This window comes from Bombina bombina, chromosome 4 (assembly GCF_027579735.1).
Source record: "Bombina bombina isolate aBomBom1 chromosome 4, aBomBom1.pri, whole genome shotgun sequence".
Classification (NCBI taxonomy): Eukaryota; Metazoa; Chordata; class Amphibia; order Anura; family Bombinatoridae; genus Bombina; species Bombina bombina.
This window is the reverse complement of record NC_069502.1, coordinates 734,354,363-734,370,470: the sequence shown is the minus strand read 5'-3', so window position 1 is coordinate 734,370,470 and position 16,108 is coordinate 734,354,363. Positions and strand designations below refer to the sequence as shown.

The 16,108-nt window shown below is 36.0% G+C and overlaps 1 protein-coding gene across 7 annotated transcripts in view; it reads left to right on the top strand.

The window, feature by feature from the left end:
• Positions 1–10,960, top strand: part of ARID1B (AT-rich interaction domain 1B) — an 807,057-nt gene extending 796,097 nt beyond the window's left edge. For all 7 annotated transcript variants that reach the window (XM_053710956.1, XM_053710958.1, XM_053710954.1 and 4 more), the window contains 4 exons: positions 1,076–1,172; positions 2,751–3,537; positions 6,915–7,045; positions 7,873–10,960. In XM_053710956.1, the coding sequence (XP_053566931.1) occupies positions 1,076–1,172; positions 2,751–3,537; positions 6,915–7,045; positions 7,873–9,615 (2,758 nt within the window). In that variant the 3' untranslated portion in view covers positions 9,616–10,960. The remainder of the gene's footprint in view (positions 1–1,075; positions 1,173–2,750; positions 3,538–6,914; positions 7,046–7,872) is intronic.
• Positions 10,961–16,108: the final 5,148 nt, after the last annotated feature.

The window sequence follows — 16,108 nt, the reverse complement described above, 5'->3', positions numbered from 1 at the left end:
AATGTCTCCCATATAAATAATGAGAGTTCTATGCTAGGTAAAAGTTTGCAACGAAGGGCGAAGTACAGAGTGGGATAACGGCTTGTTTTAAATCTTGAATATTACGCTTAATACAAATTAAATTACGCTGTTTTCAGTGCACTGTACCTTAAAATCGCTGTAATTTTTGAATGCATACGTTTTTCCTTTAAGAGTAATTAGTGTTTTGAGTATCTGTAGTGCGAAAATGTTTATAGAATTATTCTAGGATTTGAGAGAAAATTTCATATACACCCATGGAACACCGATGTTCAGTCCATTTTATGAAAAAAACAATTCATTTTTGTATTTTGTACTTATAACTACGAATCCAGTGTACTTAAATTAAGATTAACACTGTGCATATATAATATGATTTATTCCTGTGTTTGTTTTTGATAAAATATGATTTTTGTTGAAGAATTTTATTACGATTTTTGATGCACCTTAATAATACAATTAATTCCTGCTAATGTTTGTGTGAATGGTTCAATGATTAGTTTTGTGTGATTTTTACATTACAAATTTAATTGTGCACTTTTGTAATGTATGCATCTTCTTCCCATACGAAAATGCAGTATACGCCCCTTAGCAAGACACCCTTCAGCGTAGAAAGTGGCTTTATAGAATTTCACCAGGGAAGCATTGATATAGAATCTCACCAGTCCAGAGAATTTTATAGAATTGGCCCATGAGAGTTTCAGGAGAGCCCCCTGAGCCACTCGCCACACTCAAATTGAGCAGATTTTGCTAGTAGGGCTTCCTCCAATGTAAGGCAGTCAGAGTGCTGGGTTAGGTGCAATGCATTCTCAGAACGTGCCCAGCATCACTCCTTGAGAGTATATCAGACAGACAATTACACCTAAAATGAGTTGCCTACTGAAAACTTTGATATGCAGTACATTGCAAATGTCTCCAGAAATCAAGGTGGTTATAGTGACGTGGAATTGTGACTTTTTCATAGCTCTATTACTCAGAAATACATGCAAATCAATATTACATATTACGATGTATTATCAATAACATATATTATATTGCTTTTACCTTTCCATACTAGGCACGAACCATATGGGCAACAGTACCCAGGGCAAGGACCTCCTTCTGGACAACCACCTTATGGGGGACACCAGCCTGGAATGTACCCACAACAGCAAGTAAGTTACATCTTTAAACAATCTCTTTTCCTAATATTGTCATATTGTTTCTTAAAGTGATGGTTAACTTGAAATGTTTTTAAATCAGGTCTTTAATTGATTGCTTGTAATGAAGGTGCACTGTAACTAACTTTTTAACCTAGCTGTGCTATTCTAATACCATGCACTCTGGCCGCCCACTTTTTTTTTATCAGCTAACACTTTGAACTATTCTCCAGTCTTGCTATGAAAAAAGTGTTGCATGCCTAGAACACTGATTACAGAAAAGTTTAAACCGTTCTCTCAGAAAAAAATCTGAGTTTTGAAGTGGGCGGCTGGAGCGCGGTAGGGTTGGGCGATATGGGGGGGAAAATTGCGTTTTAAAAAAAAAAAAAACCCTGATTGCGATTTAATCGCGATTTTCTTATAAATTACTAGAACACCTTAATTTTGCACACGTGACGGGTCTCTCCCTCTGAGTAGTCAGCGTTCCTGGGATGGTCCCGGGGAGGAGGGGCGGGGCATAGACTGGGAAGGAGGTTTGTAGCATGAGAGTATTTAGCACTGACACGACACCGGCTTTTTCATTACAGGCGGTGCTGTGGGATCATGATACTTCCTGTTCTGTCACTACAGTTCCTGTGAGCCCCACGTCTTCACATCTGAGGGAGAATATTAACTTGTTCTAATGTTTAAAATGCACTCAGGTCCCTGGGAGGCAGCTTAGAAAATACTATTTCAAATTAAAACACAGTGCATAATAAAGCTGCTAAGTGATATATAAACAATGTATTACGTATGGCACTTGCTAACACTACAATAAACACAGGTGCATTTTTATTTTCCATATGTATACTTTATTAGCATTTTAGCCTCTCAGCTGCCTCCCAGGAACCTGAGTGCATTTTAAACATTAGAACAAGTTAATATTTTCTCTCAGATGTGAAGACGTGGGGCTCACAGGAACTGTAGTAACAGAACAGGAAGTATCATGATCCCACAGCACCGCCTGTAATGAAAAAGCCGGTGTTATGTCTGTGCTAAATTCTGATTGGTCACTCTCATGCTACAAACCTCCTTCCCAGTCTATGTCCCGCCCCTCCTCCCTGGGACCATCCCAGGAATGCTGACTGCTCAGAGGGAGAGACCCGTCACGTGTGCGCTCAGGATCTTCTCTTCAGTTGCCGCTAAGCCTGTTCACATGGGGCAAGTGATGTCACTTCTGGGCAGAGCTAAAAATCGCACTCTCGCGGTTTTTAAATCGCGGTGGTTAATCATGCAGCCCTAGAGCGCGGGGTATTACAATGGCACGGCTAGATTAAAAAGTAAGTTACAGCACATCTTTATTATTAGAAGTGGTCAATTAAAGTCCATCTAAAATATTGCTTAGATTCCAGACCTGATTTTAAAACATGTAAAGTTTTCCATCACTTTAAAGATAGAAGTAAAGATTTTCAACTAGAAGACCTCCCACTTTATATTATGATCCCTTGTTGGTCTTCTTAATAAAGATTTTGAAGTAAATGACATATAGTCAGTCTAATGATTTACATTTATAACACATTTTGCTTGAAATAATATTTTAATTTTCTTTTATAGAGTTACAAACGGCATATGGATACCATGTATGGCCCTCCAGCTAAACGGCATGACAGTGACATGTACAATATGCAATATAGCAACCAACAGCAAGATGTTTATAATCAGTATGGTAGCACATACTCTGGGCCTGAGAGAAGGCCCATGCAAGGACCATATCCTTATTCTTATAACAGAGAGAGAATGCAGGGCCCAGGACAAATCCAGCAACAGGGCATGGGTCCTCAAATGATGGGTGGACCAATGCCGTCATCCACAAGTGATAGCCCCCAACAGAATATTTGGACATCACGTAGCGACATGCCTTACCCATACCAAGGTAGGCAAAATTCTGGAGCTAATGCACAGCCAGGATCATACTCAGCCATGAATCGTTCTGAAGACATGATGGGCTCAGACCAGCGGATGAACCATGAAGGCCAGTGGCCAGCTCATGCTATCCAACGTCCACCTTCCTACATGTCTCCTTCAGCACCTGTGCAGCCAATCACTCGAGCTCCAACATCATCTTATCAGACCCCACCCTCAATGCCAAATCATATTTCCAGGGCTCCCAGTCCAGCCTCCTTCCAGCGCTCACTGGAGAACCGCATGTCACCAAGCAAGTCTCCTTTTCTTCCTTCTATGAAGATGCAAAAGGTGTTGTCCACACCTCCAGTTTCACAGACTTCTGTGACTCCTCCACAGTCTTCTCCTGTTAGGCGGGAAATTACTTTTCCATCAGGATCAGTGGAAGCAACGCAGCCAATCTTAAAGCCAAGAAGAAAGATTACCTCAAAAGATATTGGTATGTTATCAGCACTACAGAATTTAGCAGCACTTTACAAATAAGTCATAATAATATTAATATTATTATGAGACAAATTCTTATTCAACAAAAATTGTATTACAAATAATAACATAGAAAAGCTTTATTTATTTTTAAAGGAAACTAAAATCTAATTATATTTTTAGTAGGTAACCACCACATGTTCCTTTTTGAAGGGCAGACATTTTTTAATTGGAAACCCTTTACCCACCAAATCCAGTCATGCTCAATTTAGCAATCCTTTAGCTTAATTTCTCTAAGACCACAAAAGTGGAGATTTGCCCAGGAATACATTTGCTTAGCAATATATAAAGCGTTTAGCACTTATGTATACATTTAGCCAATCTGCTAAGATTATATGTATTTGATATGATAACAGAATCAAATACTAATTTCAAAAATAGAATCTTTCCTCTTTTGACCTCTTGCAAAGTCTGCAGAAGTAGTGACAATTGTTCCAGGTGTCAAATGATAACATTTGTGGCTCTATGGTTTATTTAGTTCTTTTTAATATTTTAGATCAGTGGTGGTCAACTTTACGTCCAAAATCCATATGCAGCCCCACAGTCTTCCACTCCAGAGCAATGAAGAATTTCTTGTTTTTACTCCAAGAAAACACATATATCCTGTTTTAACACCTGCATTTCACTCCTTTTCCCACAACACATTCTTCCCTATGCAAGTTGTGGATGGGCCCAGTATAAAATTTAAATGTATTGTGTGGCCATTTTGAAGACTCAGGCTTTTATAATGGAGGCCCTTTGAGTGACATTAATCACCTAGCAGTCAATATGTAGAAAAGCAATATGTTGACATATACAATACTACCAGTTGTATCACTCCTGAACCTCATCTCTTCCTGAAAGTTCATACCACTGTATAAAACTCAATATGCCCACTAATCTAATAATCTTTCCTTCCAGCATTCTGCCCATTATTCCCCTGTTAACACTAACGTTATATAACTAGGCCTGCTGCCTTAATCTTATATTCAGGAACTCACTCAACTGACAAACCATTGCATTTTGTTCAGTTCCTAAGAAAATACATTACAAAGCTCCTCTTCTACTCCATTTTATTGAAAATAATGTACTGTTCAAGCATTCTGTCAACTGGAATCACCTCACCTACCTCTCCACTCTGCAATTCATCCTTCGCTTTTCTGCGCTGATCATTTTCTTTAACCCATGTTGATTATTTGCCTCCTTTCTTTGAAAACTCTAAGTGTTTCCACTCCAAAGGATTTACTTTTAAATGCCTTATTTTCACCTTTAGGATACTCAAGATAATTGCCTGTCACTATATTTTAAAACATATTTCCTACTCCTCTACATTTGTAGGCCTTGTTATGCCTCATAAATTATTCTTGTTCACTTACTGGAGCTGCCTCTTATTTTATTTTTTTTTCCCTTTTCTTTCTAAACATAAAATGAAAACAAAAAGCCTATTTTTTTAATAATCCAGGCACATAGCAGTAGTCCATTAAAGGGACATAAAATTGCACGTTTAAAATTTCATTAATATATTTAGTAAACTTCTCCCTTGGAAAGCTCATTAGCTAACATCAGAATGTGCACAAGTGGCAGGTGTGTGTGCATACTGTCTACTCTTCCTAATGAAATCTGAAAAGCACTGCTGTGTATACCAGATTCACTTTTATATCCTTCTTAAGCCTAATGTTATTATTTATACTTCTCTTAAACCCTCCCCTATTAAAACCTGATCTTCCTCCTGACCACAAGTAACTGTAAGCTCTCTTTTTATTGACACTCTAATTACCCACATTTTTTTCTCCTTTATTTATACAGATATATAACATAATCAATGCTCCATAAACTATTTGTGCTTTGTGTAGTGGAAAGACTGAACCATATTAACCATATTTAATTGCTTGCATTCTTTAGATTCATTTAAAAAAAAAAAGTGATTAGGATCCAGGGTAACTGATCATATACGAATACTTAAAGGGACATTATACACTTGTTGTTTTTTTGCATACATGTTTTTTTAAATGGATAGTTTTGCTTATTTTTTAAATAACATTGCTCTGATTTTTAGACTCCTAACCAAGCCCCAAAGTTTTAGGAGAATACCGATGTATTCCTACTCCAGCTTGCTCCTGTTTGTGTAAAAGGTCTTTTCATATGGGGAGGGGGGAGTGTCTGTTATTTCCCACTTGCAGTGGGTATTCCAGTAACGTTTTTAAACAGAGCTAAACTGGAAGCTTCTAAGTACGTTTTTAAACGGTTTTATACTGAATATTTATATCAGTATCTGTGCATATTATTCTTTATAGTAGTGTCTATTACATGCATTTATATGATAATGTGTGTATACTGTCATTTTAAAGTTCCATAAAACAGGTTGAGATATGTGCATATCCTAAAAGGGCTAATTAAGTAAAAAATAGTTTTCATAAAAGAAATGTTTAAAAATTGCTGGCAAGTATTTTAAAATAATTTTCAAAAATAAGCAAGAATTACTTACAGCCATGCTGTCTGGAGCACCCCCCTTATCAGTGTTTAGACACAGGCATTGTATTTCAACTGAGTTCACAGCTTCTAGGCATGCTCCAGCAGATAATCCCTGTGCATTTTTGCATTCTACCAAAACAACAATAGATATAGATACAGCCATAGTAGGAAATGTGTGGAGGGAGTTAGAGCTTTACATTTCGGAAACTAAAAAGAAAGGGTTAATGACGAGGCACTGCAGTATACATTTGCAGGTAAAGTAATTAAAGTACATATTATTAAATTTTGTCTCTATATCAACTTGTTTTATGTCCCTTTAAAGAGACAGTCACATTTTTCAACTTTAACAATTCACTTCCATTATCTAAATGTGCACAATTTTTATATGCACACTTTGAGGCTTCAGCTCCTACTGAGCATGTGCAAAATTCACAGGATATATGCATTTTGTGACTGGCTGATGGCTGTCACGTGATGCATTAGGAAGGAAAATGTAACTAACTTTGACAGTTGTCAAAATAAAATTATAACCAAGTGCTTTTGCATTCTTTTTATTATGCCTTTATTGATTATGCTATTCTACCGTGTTAAGTGGTCCTTGAAACATTATGGAATCGATGACAATCCTTTAGAAAAGCTTTTCAAATTATTTATCTACAACAACCCCCCAAAAAATCATTAGATACTAGTTTCTTACTGATTGTGATGGACCCCTATGTTGGCTCCAAACTTCCACGCTAACAGAATGATATAATTTCATCTAATATTTAAATTAGGGCTTGACAAACCCAGGTGCCATTTTAACTCCCTAGCTCCTAAACTTTTGGGTTATTCTCTCTCTATTTATGGTTTATTTATATTGTTTATATATGTTTTTTTCAGTAACACCAGAAGCTTGGAGAGCAATGATGTCTCTGAAATCTGGGCTCCTGGCTGAAAGCACTTGGGCTCTGGACACTATTAATATATTGCTGTATGATGATAGCACTGTGGCTACTTTCAATCTCTCACAGGTAGGTGTTTAGCATCAGAGTTTTATGCTGTTAATGTTTTATCTGTATAAACTACGTATAGTGTTTACAAACAAATAAAAGTTGCTTTTATTCAGATATTTGCGGTTATCCTAAACTGCATTACTTGATCATAAAGTGGAATAGTTTTTTAATAATTGTAAATTACTGTTATGCATATACAAATAGTGAGATGGCAGCACGTCTGATCCAAATAATAAAAAAAACATTATATATATTGAAGAAGGAGTTTGGTGGCAATCTTTTTATGCTGCTGTGATTTTTTTATATATTATTTTGAGTAAAGCACTCAAGTGGATGACTACTGGTGGGCAGATTCTTTATATTGACTGTGTGTATGTATATGTGTGTATGTATGTATATATATATATATATATATATATATATATATATATACATATATATACATATATATATATATATATCTCATACACATAGATATATATATATATTATATATATTATATATATTATTTTTTTAATTACTTTTTTTAACTGGCATTCAAAAGTTTGGGGTCACTTAGACATTTCCTTGTTTTTGAAAGAAAAGCAAATTTTATTGTCCATTAAAATTACATCAAATTGATCACAAATAGTGTAGACATTGTTAATGCTGTAAAGGACTATTGCAGCTGTAATACCAGTTACCTAAAATGTATTTTCCTTTTTTTTTTTTTTTTTTTTTTTTTAAAAAAGGATATTTAATTTTACATTTACTTGATGACAGTTTATTTTGTGCATGGCAAATGTTTTGATGTTTCATTGTTAAGGTGTTTTAATTTTTTTATTTATGGTTTTGTTTTTTTGCAGCTATCTGGATTTCTGGAGCTTTTGGTAGAATATTTTAGAAAATGCCTGATTGACATCTTTGGGATACTAAAAGAATATGAAGTAGGAGAACCAGTTCAAAAAGCTCTTGAAGACAGCACAGAAGAATCCACTATGACAGCTGAAGAGGAGGCTGCAATTGATTATGGAGATGAAGATGATGATGATGAAGAGGAAGATGAAGTGCTAGATCAGAAAAGTCTAGCTGGGGAAGAAGTTAAACATAGTATAAAAACAGAGGAAAGGAGCTCTTCTCCAGAGACTTCTGATGTTTTCCCTTATCCAAATGTGCTGCCAAAACAAGCCAGTAAATTTGACAAGTTACCAATAAAGGTGGTGAAAAAGAGCAACTTGTTTGTAATTGATAGATCTGATAAACTTGGACGTGTTCAGGAATTCATTAGTGGACTTTTGCATTGGCAGCTTGGAGGGGGTGACACAACTGAACACATTCAAACCCATTTTGAGAGCAAAATGGAGATCCCTGTTCGCAGAAGGTCTCAAGCTTTCACCAGTTCCCCATCTAAAAAGAAGAAAGAACTAGAGAGCAGAGAGGCAGAAGATTGTGAAGAGCAAACAGAAAAAAGCTTAACAGCAACAATTGATGATGTCCTCTCTGCAAGACCAGGAGCATTGCTTGAAGATTCAAATAATCCATGCTTACAGACAGAAAGCAGCAAACTTTCCCTAGGAATTCATCAAGCCAAAAGTCATAGGAATATTACATTACTGGAAGATGAACCAAGGAGCAGAGATGAGACTCCCATATGTACAATAGCACAGTGGCAAGACTCTTTGGCAAAGCGATGCATCTGTGTGTCAAACATTATCCGTAGTTTGTCTTTTGTGCCTGGAAATGATGCAGAGATGTCAAAGCACCCAGGCTTGGTCTTGATTCTTGGGAAGCTGATCCTTCTTCGCCATGAACATCCAGAAAGAAAACGAGCACCACAGACATATGAGAAAGAGAAAGATGAAGATAAAGGCTTGGCCTGCAGCAAAGATGAATGGTGGTGGGACTGTCTTGAGGTGCTGAGGGAAAATACTTTGGTCACATTATCTAATATTTCTGGAAAACTAGACTTGTCTGTTTATACAGAAAGTATCTGTTTGCCAATTTTAGATGGCTTGCTGCACTGGATGGTTTGTCCATCTGCAGAGGCACAAGATCCTTTTCCAACAGTGGGGCCCAATTCTATACTTTCTCCCCAGAGACTTGTGCTTGAAACTATGTGTAAACTCAGTATACAGGACAACAATGTAGACCTTATCTTGGCCACCTCGCCATTTAATCGCCAAGAGAAACTCTATGCTATTCTAGTTAGGTATGTTGGGGACCGTAAAAACCCAGTGTGTCGAGAAATGTCTGTGGCTCTGCTTTCAAACCTTGCTCAGGGGGACACATTGGCAGCAAGGGCCATTGCTGTTCAGAAAGGAAGTATTGGGAACTTGATAAGCTTCTTGGAAGATGGGGTCACTATGGCCCAATACCAGCAGAGCCAGCATAACCTAATGCACATGCAACCTCCACATTTGGAGCCACCTAGTGTAGACATGATGTGCAGGGCAGCTAAGGCTTTACTGGCAATGGCCAAAGTGGAAGAAAACCGCTCTGATTTCCTTTTGCACGAAAACCGACTGCTGGATATCTCTATATCAGCTGTTCTGAACTCTATTGTTTCTTCTGTCATCTGTGATGTACTCTTTCAAATAGGACAGTTATGACATCAGTGAATAAGCCAAGCGCATGTGTGAGAGGAGAATAGGGTGTCACATATAACTGGCTATTTTTCTGTTCCTTTTATCAAATAAATATACCAGAGCAAGTCTTTACTCCTCATATCCAGTCATTATTTACCAATTGGAAATACAAAGAGTTGGTTATCGAGCTATGGAAATAAATATTTGCCGTTTGTGTATACATTTATTTTGTGTTTTCTTTTTGTTTGTATTTTTCTTTTTGTAACCAAAGTTGGTGATTGTTTCATTCAAAGGTTATTTTGTTTTTCACAATTTTTTCAACTTTTTTGCTCTTTTACATGGTTGTTTTTTTATATTAGTTATGATTTATATCATTGTGTGAACAATGTATAAAAAACAATATCAACTTTGAATGGAATATATTGACATATATCAATTTCAGTTTATTTTAATTTATTTAATACTTTGCTCCTTTGAACAAAAAAAACAAAACAAAAATTGTTTTCCACCAAACACAGACCCTTGGGCAATAGAATGTTTGGTGACATTGTTTATAAAATATACAGAAGGGGGATCTCGATAATGAGATATTTTTTTCTCTTCTCTGAAGAGTGGTCACTTTATGATAGGAATAGAATAATACAAAGTATGATGAGGAGAATATTTGTTTTTTAATTAATAAAAAATGTTGAAAAAAAATCCTCACAAATTCATGATCACATCTGGTATTTGTTTAACCTGCTACAGTATGACATTGTTATTTCATTATATATTTTTTCTATTTTGTTTTTCTACTGCCCTGGGGCTGTGATGTATATAAAAGTTGTACAGGACATTTTCTTTTCTTTCATTTTTTTAATATTTGTTTTAAATTTTGTAGAAATCATAGCATTTACCAAGCCCATGTGATTATAGTGAGGTAACAATTTTTATTTGAATTTTTTTTTCTTTTTTTCTTCATCAACTTTATCCCCTGATCATATCTGCCAAACAAGAGGGTAATATGCAAGTTTCTGTATGTATAAATTCATGCTCTATTTCAAGTTAGCAGCTGAACACTTTGCTTTTTGGTCACAATGTGGATATATATGCCTGCCAACTGAATTAGACAATGGTTATATAATACAGACAGCAACTAATATATTATGGATGAAGCAACACAACTTCCTGGGTTTTTTCAGTGATGAGATTCAACATATTTGTATTTCAAGAAAATGTAGTTAAAAAAGAAGAAAATGAAAAAAAACTTGTTGTAAATTCCTCCTTTTCCTCTGGCTCAATGAATATCATTTATTCAGTATAAAATCTTTATACTATATGTTCCACATGTTAAGAATAAATGTACATTAAATCTTGTTAAGCACTGTGATGGGTGTTTTTGAATAATGTTCCATTTTGTTTGTTACTTGAATATAATTTTTGAGAAGAAGCAGAAACTGTAGTAGTTTTTTGTTTATAGTTTTCTTTTTCTTTTTTTTTACACAAGAGGTATACTTGTGCATTGAAGCAAGTAGGTGGTTATTGATTTTAGTTGTACATAATTAAAATTGCCAAAATCATTTATGTTTTCAGGTGTTCTAAAGGTCAATGTGGGTTGTCCATTTTATTTTAGACTTCTACAATTTAATTTTTTTTTGTTTTCTTATCAACATTGTATAAACATACTGTTTCTTCAATTTCTTCAATTTTAAGTGATATTCTTTGATAAAGGGATATGAAACCCACAATCTTTCATTCATGATTCAGATAGAGCATGCAATAAACAACTTTCTAAATTACTTCTACTATCACATTTTCTTCATTCTCTTGGTATCTTTTGTTGAAAAGAAGGGACATATGCTTAGGAGCCATCCCATTTCTTAAACTCTATATGACAACAGAATATTATCCATTTGCAAGAGCACTAGATCGCAGCACTATTTCCTGGGTATCTCTTTAACATATTATATCATGAGAACAAAGCACATTTGAACATAAAAGTAAAATGGAAACTTTTTTTTAAATGGTATCCTCTGTCTGAATCACACAAAAAAAAAATTTTTTTTTTTTTTTTTGAGTTTCATATCCCTTTAAGATTTGTTTGTATTGGGGAACAAACATCTGCTAGAGAAGTCCATTGTTGCTACTAACAGATACTTACAATACTATTCTGCAAACTCGGCACAATCAATAGAATTGCATAGAGAAAATGTATTGGAGAAGACAAATTAACACATAAGGTATTATACTTGAGCCCCAATATGATAAAGCTCACCACAAATAATGTTATAAACAGTTATAAATAAAGTTATAAACAGTTATCAATAAAGTTATAAACAGTTATAAATAAAGTTATAAACAGTTATCAATAAAGTTATAAACAGTTATAAATAAAGTTATAAACAAAATATAATTGCAAATATATTGTTACATTCTATTAAGAAATATATTTGTCAAGTTGTGTACAATGTTAAAAGGATAGGAAAGTCAAAATTAAAGTTGCATAATTTAGATAGAGCATGCACTTTTAAGTTCACTTCTATTTTCAAATGGGTTTCGTTCTCTCGATATCCCTTGTTGAAAAAGAATATGCACATATCCTAGCTAGCTTCTGATTGGTGTCTTCACACATTTGTCTCTTGTGATTGGCTACCTAGATTTGTTCAGCAAGCTGCCAGTAGTGCAATGCTGTTCCTTCAGCAAATGATAACAAGAGAATGAAGCAAATTTAATAATAGAAGTAAATTGGAAAGTTGTTTAAAATTGTACGTTTTATCCAAACCATGAAAGAAAATGTTGGCGATTTCTGTCCATTTAAGTTAATGAAATAATTGAGTATACAGCAGTCACCCTTGAATAAACAGGTTGGAATTTTATCACTCTTTAAGGGATATACATTTTGTATAAGAATTTTTTTTTCTCTTAACAGTGACATTATGTCAGCATATTTCATTGGTAAAACATATAAATTAATGGGGTATGTATAAAATATCAGGTTTCTTTTTTTAGTTTTTTTACTACAAAAAAAATATGTATTTCACACTTGCAAATAAAATGCCTGGTGAAATTATAGAAATAACGACTCTATTACAGAAATATTTTTTTTCTTTTGTTTGAAGAATGATTAATAAGTTACATGTTTTCAGTATAACACATTTTTTTTTATTCTTTATGTTTTGATAGGTTGTTTTTGTTTTGTTATTCTTCATAATGCCAAATGCCATAAATAGATCCTAACCAAAAAAGGAAACGGGATAAAGCAATGGCATGGTTAGGGCTGCAGAATCTGTTGGCGCTCTACAAATAAAGAATCTGTTGGCGCTCTACAAATAACCGATAATAATAATGGTAGGATAATTCAAAGGTAACATAAAGTCAATGGTAAATCTTCTATGTTGCTAAAGAATTTAAAACTAATCAAAAGAAAACCTGATTGTGTGCAAAATGATCCCAAATTCTCAAAAGGTAAATACCGTACGTTTTTTCAGCTGTCACCAACAATCACTTATCAATTATTAGAATGGAAATATTAAAACAGCCATTACTGCTTTATAATAATAAAAAAAATAAACATGGCTGATAACTGTTGCAGAAGAATCTACATCAAGAGAATGCTGGCTTGTTATTGGCCGTATCATGTTGCGTATGAGAAAACCCTTAAAAGAGAGGGGAAACGTAGTTTGCAAGTTAATTAGCACCCACGGGGTTGTAAACATTACATCTAAAAAGTGCTTTAAAGGGTTTACCCAGATCAATGGCCTCTAATCTTATTTTTTATTTACATACAGTGTCAAGATTGCTTATGTTAACTATCCCTTTAAGGCTTTTGTGTACAATAGGTTGAACGTGCTCTACTGGTTGATCTGTGGCTGCTGACAGGTAAACCATGGAACCTTCCCTCTTCTTTAAAGGGACTTTAAACACTAAATACATTTCCTGCTGCACCTCACTATAATTATGTGTAGCTCATATTGTAACCTAGGTTTCACTGCAAGTATCTGAAGAAGGGTTTATGCACATTTGCAAGCACGTCAGAACTGGAATGAAAAACCTATCTTGGCTTTATTTATTATTATTATATTATTTATTTTTTTAAACTTTTCACGTTTATGGATTACATTTATGGATCTTGTAGTGTTTTAAATGTTTACATTTTAATGTGATTTCTTTCATACAGGTGGTGAGAGTCCACAATCCATTACTCCTGGGAATTACTCTTCTCTACCACTAGGAGGAGGCAAAGATTCCCATACCCCAACAGTTCTATAAAACCCCTCCTACATACCTCAATCTTTACTTTGCCTCCACTGGAGGTGGTTGAAGAATAAAGATGTGCGTTTGATTTTTCAGAGAACAAGGTTTTCAGCTTATGTTAAGACCCGGTTTCCCCTCAGAGTACAGTGCTTGTCAGAAGGATGTATTTAGGGTATGGTTTGTGATTCTTTATTCACCTCATGGGAATTTCTTTTATAAACCTTCCTTAATTGGTCGCAGGGAATTGGATCTACAAAATATTCCTATTCCATAACTTCTGCTGATGTTTCAGTACTGGTTTGGCTGTCTGCTGCTTTGCTATATAAGCTATGTTATGGGCAACTGTTTGTTGATATATATATATATATATATATATTCATGTGTATATGGCCCTTTTTTTGGGGGGGAGGGCGCTTTGTTTGTTTTCCTTATATTGGCAGTGAGTGTCCACGAAAATGTCATGGAGGTAGGCAGAGAGAGGTGCTCTGTAGAAGAAAGGACGTTTTTAACATGGATTTGGCTTTCTTTGAAAGCTGGGGATATAGACATAAATCACGGTAGAGTATTGTCATATTTAATACTGGTCGATGCTCGTACTCCCACATCTCTTTCCAGTTTCCTAAATCCCCTGTTTGGAAAGGCAGTGTGACTCACATTAAATTAGAGTTTTCCCCTCTCTCATGGCAACTTGTCTAATAGAGAGGAGGAGGTGTGCACAGTGCACCTATAAACTAGAAACACAACCTTTTGTGTCTCTAGTTTATAGGTGCACTGTGCACATTCATTTCCCCTTTGCAACAGACCGTTGCTCCGGTCACTCAATACATTAGATATGCAGCCCAAAAGTGATGCCATTTTGTGGTTTATTATCACTACTACTGTCCGCAGGCCTTAAGTTTATATATGCCACAGAGATGGGTAGAGACGTGGATTTCATCATAGAGAGCACATTTGCGCAGTTTCAGCTTCACTGCGCAACAGACCTGTCGGAGAGCAGTAACAACGCGGCTCGGCCGCATTAGAGGTGGTAAAACACTCTAGACAGGGCATAAAGGGGACAATTGATTTGTGCATCGTAAGCTTGGGTCACCCTTCTGTGAGGCTCACAATTGTTGCCCTTTCTCACTATACACCACTGTACCATGGATGACTCTATACTGATAAAGAATAGAGGAATCTTCCTCGGTATGTTCTACTGACAATAATAAATGTATGCTTTGCAAATCAAATACAGTGGGCCCTCGGACACAATTATGCGATTCTTTCCTGTCATTCGTCCGGACGTCTCATGCAGGAGGCGCAAGCAGGCAGACTGCTGAGGAATTTCTGCATTGCCTGTCTCCAGCTGGCCCTTCTGCGGATTCCCAAGTTTCAGCTGATGCGGAAGTCCCTGTCCAACAGCCCATTGATGCAACCACGGTCGCAACCTTCCTTAATTGGTCGCAGGGAATTGGATCTACAAAATATTCCTATTCCATAACTTCTGCTGATGTTTCAGTACTGGTTTGGCTGTCTGCTGCTTTGCTATATAAGCTATGTTATGGGCAACTGTTTGTTGATATATATATATATATATATTCATGTGTATATGGCCCTTTTTTTGGGGGGGAGGGCGCTTTGTTTGTTTTCCTTATATTGGCAGTGAGTGTCCACGAAAATGTCATGGAGGTAGGCAGAGAGAGGTGCTCTGTAGAAGAAAGGACGTTTTTAACATGGATTTGGCTTTCTTTGAAAGCTGGGGATATAGACATAAATCACGGTAGAGTATTGTCATATTTAATACTGGTCGATGCTCGTACTCCCACATCTCTTTCCAGTTTCCTAAATCCCCTGTTTGGAAAGGCAGTGTGACTCACATTAAATTAGAGTTTTCCCCTCTCTCATGGCAACTTGTCTAATAGAGAGGAGGAGGTGTGCACAGTGCACCTATAAACTAGAAACACAACCTTTTGTGTCTCTAGTTTATAGGTGCACTGTGCACATTCATTTCCCCTTTGCAACAGACCGTTGCTCCGGTCACTCAATACATTAGATATGCAGCCCAAAAGTGATGCCATTTTGTGGTTTATTATCACTACTACTGTCCGCAGGCCTTAAGTTTATATATGCCACAGAGATGGGTAGAGACGTGGATTTCATCATAGAGAGCACATTTGCGCAGTTTCAGCTTCACTGCGCAACAGACCTGTCGGAGAGCAGTAACAACGCGGCTCGGCCGCATTAGAGGTGGTAAAACACTCTAGACAGGGCATAAAGGGGACAATTGATTTGTGCATCGTAAGCT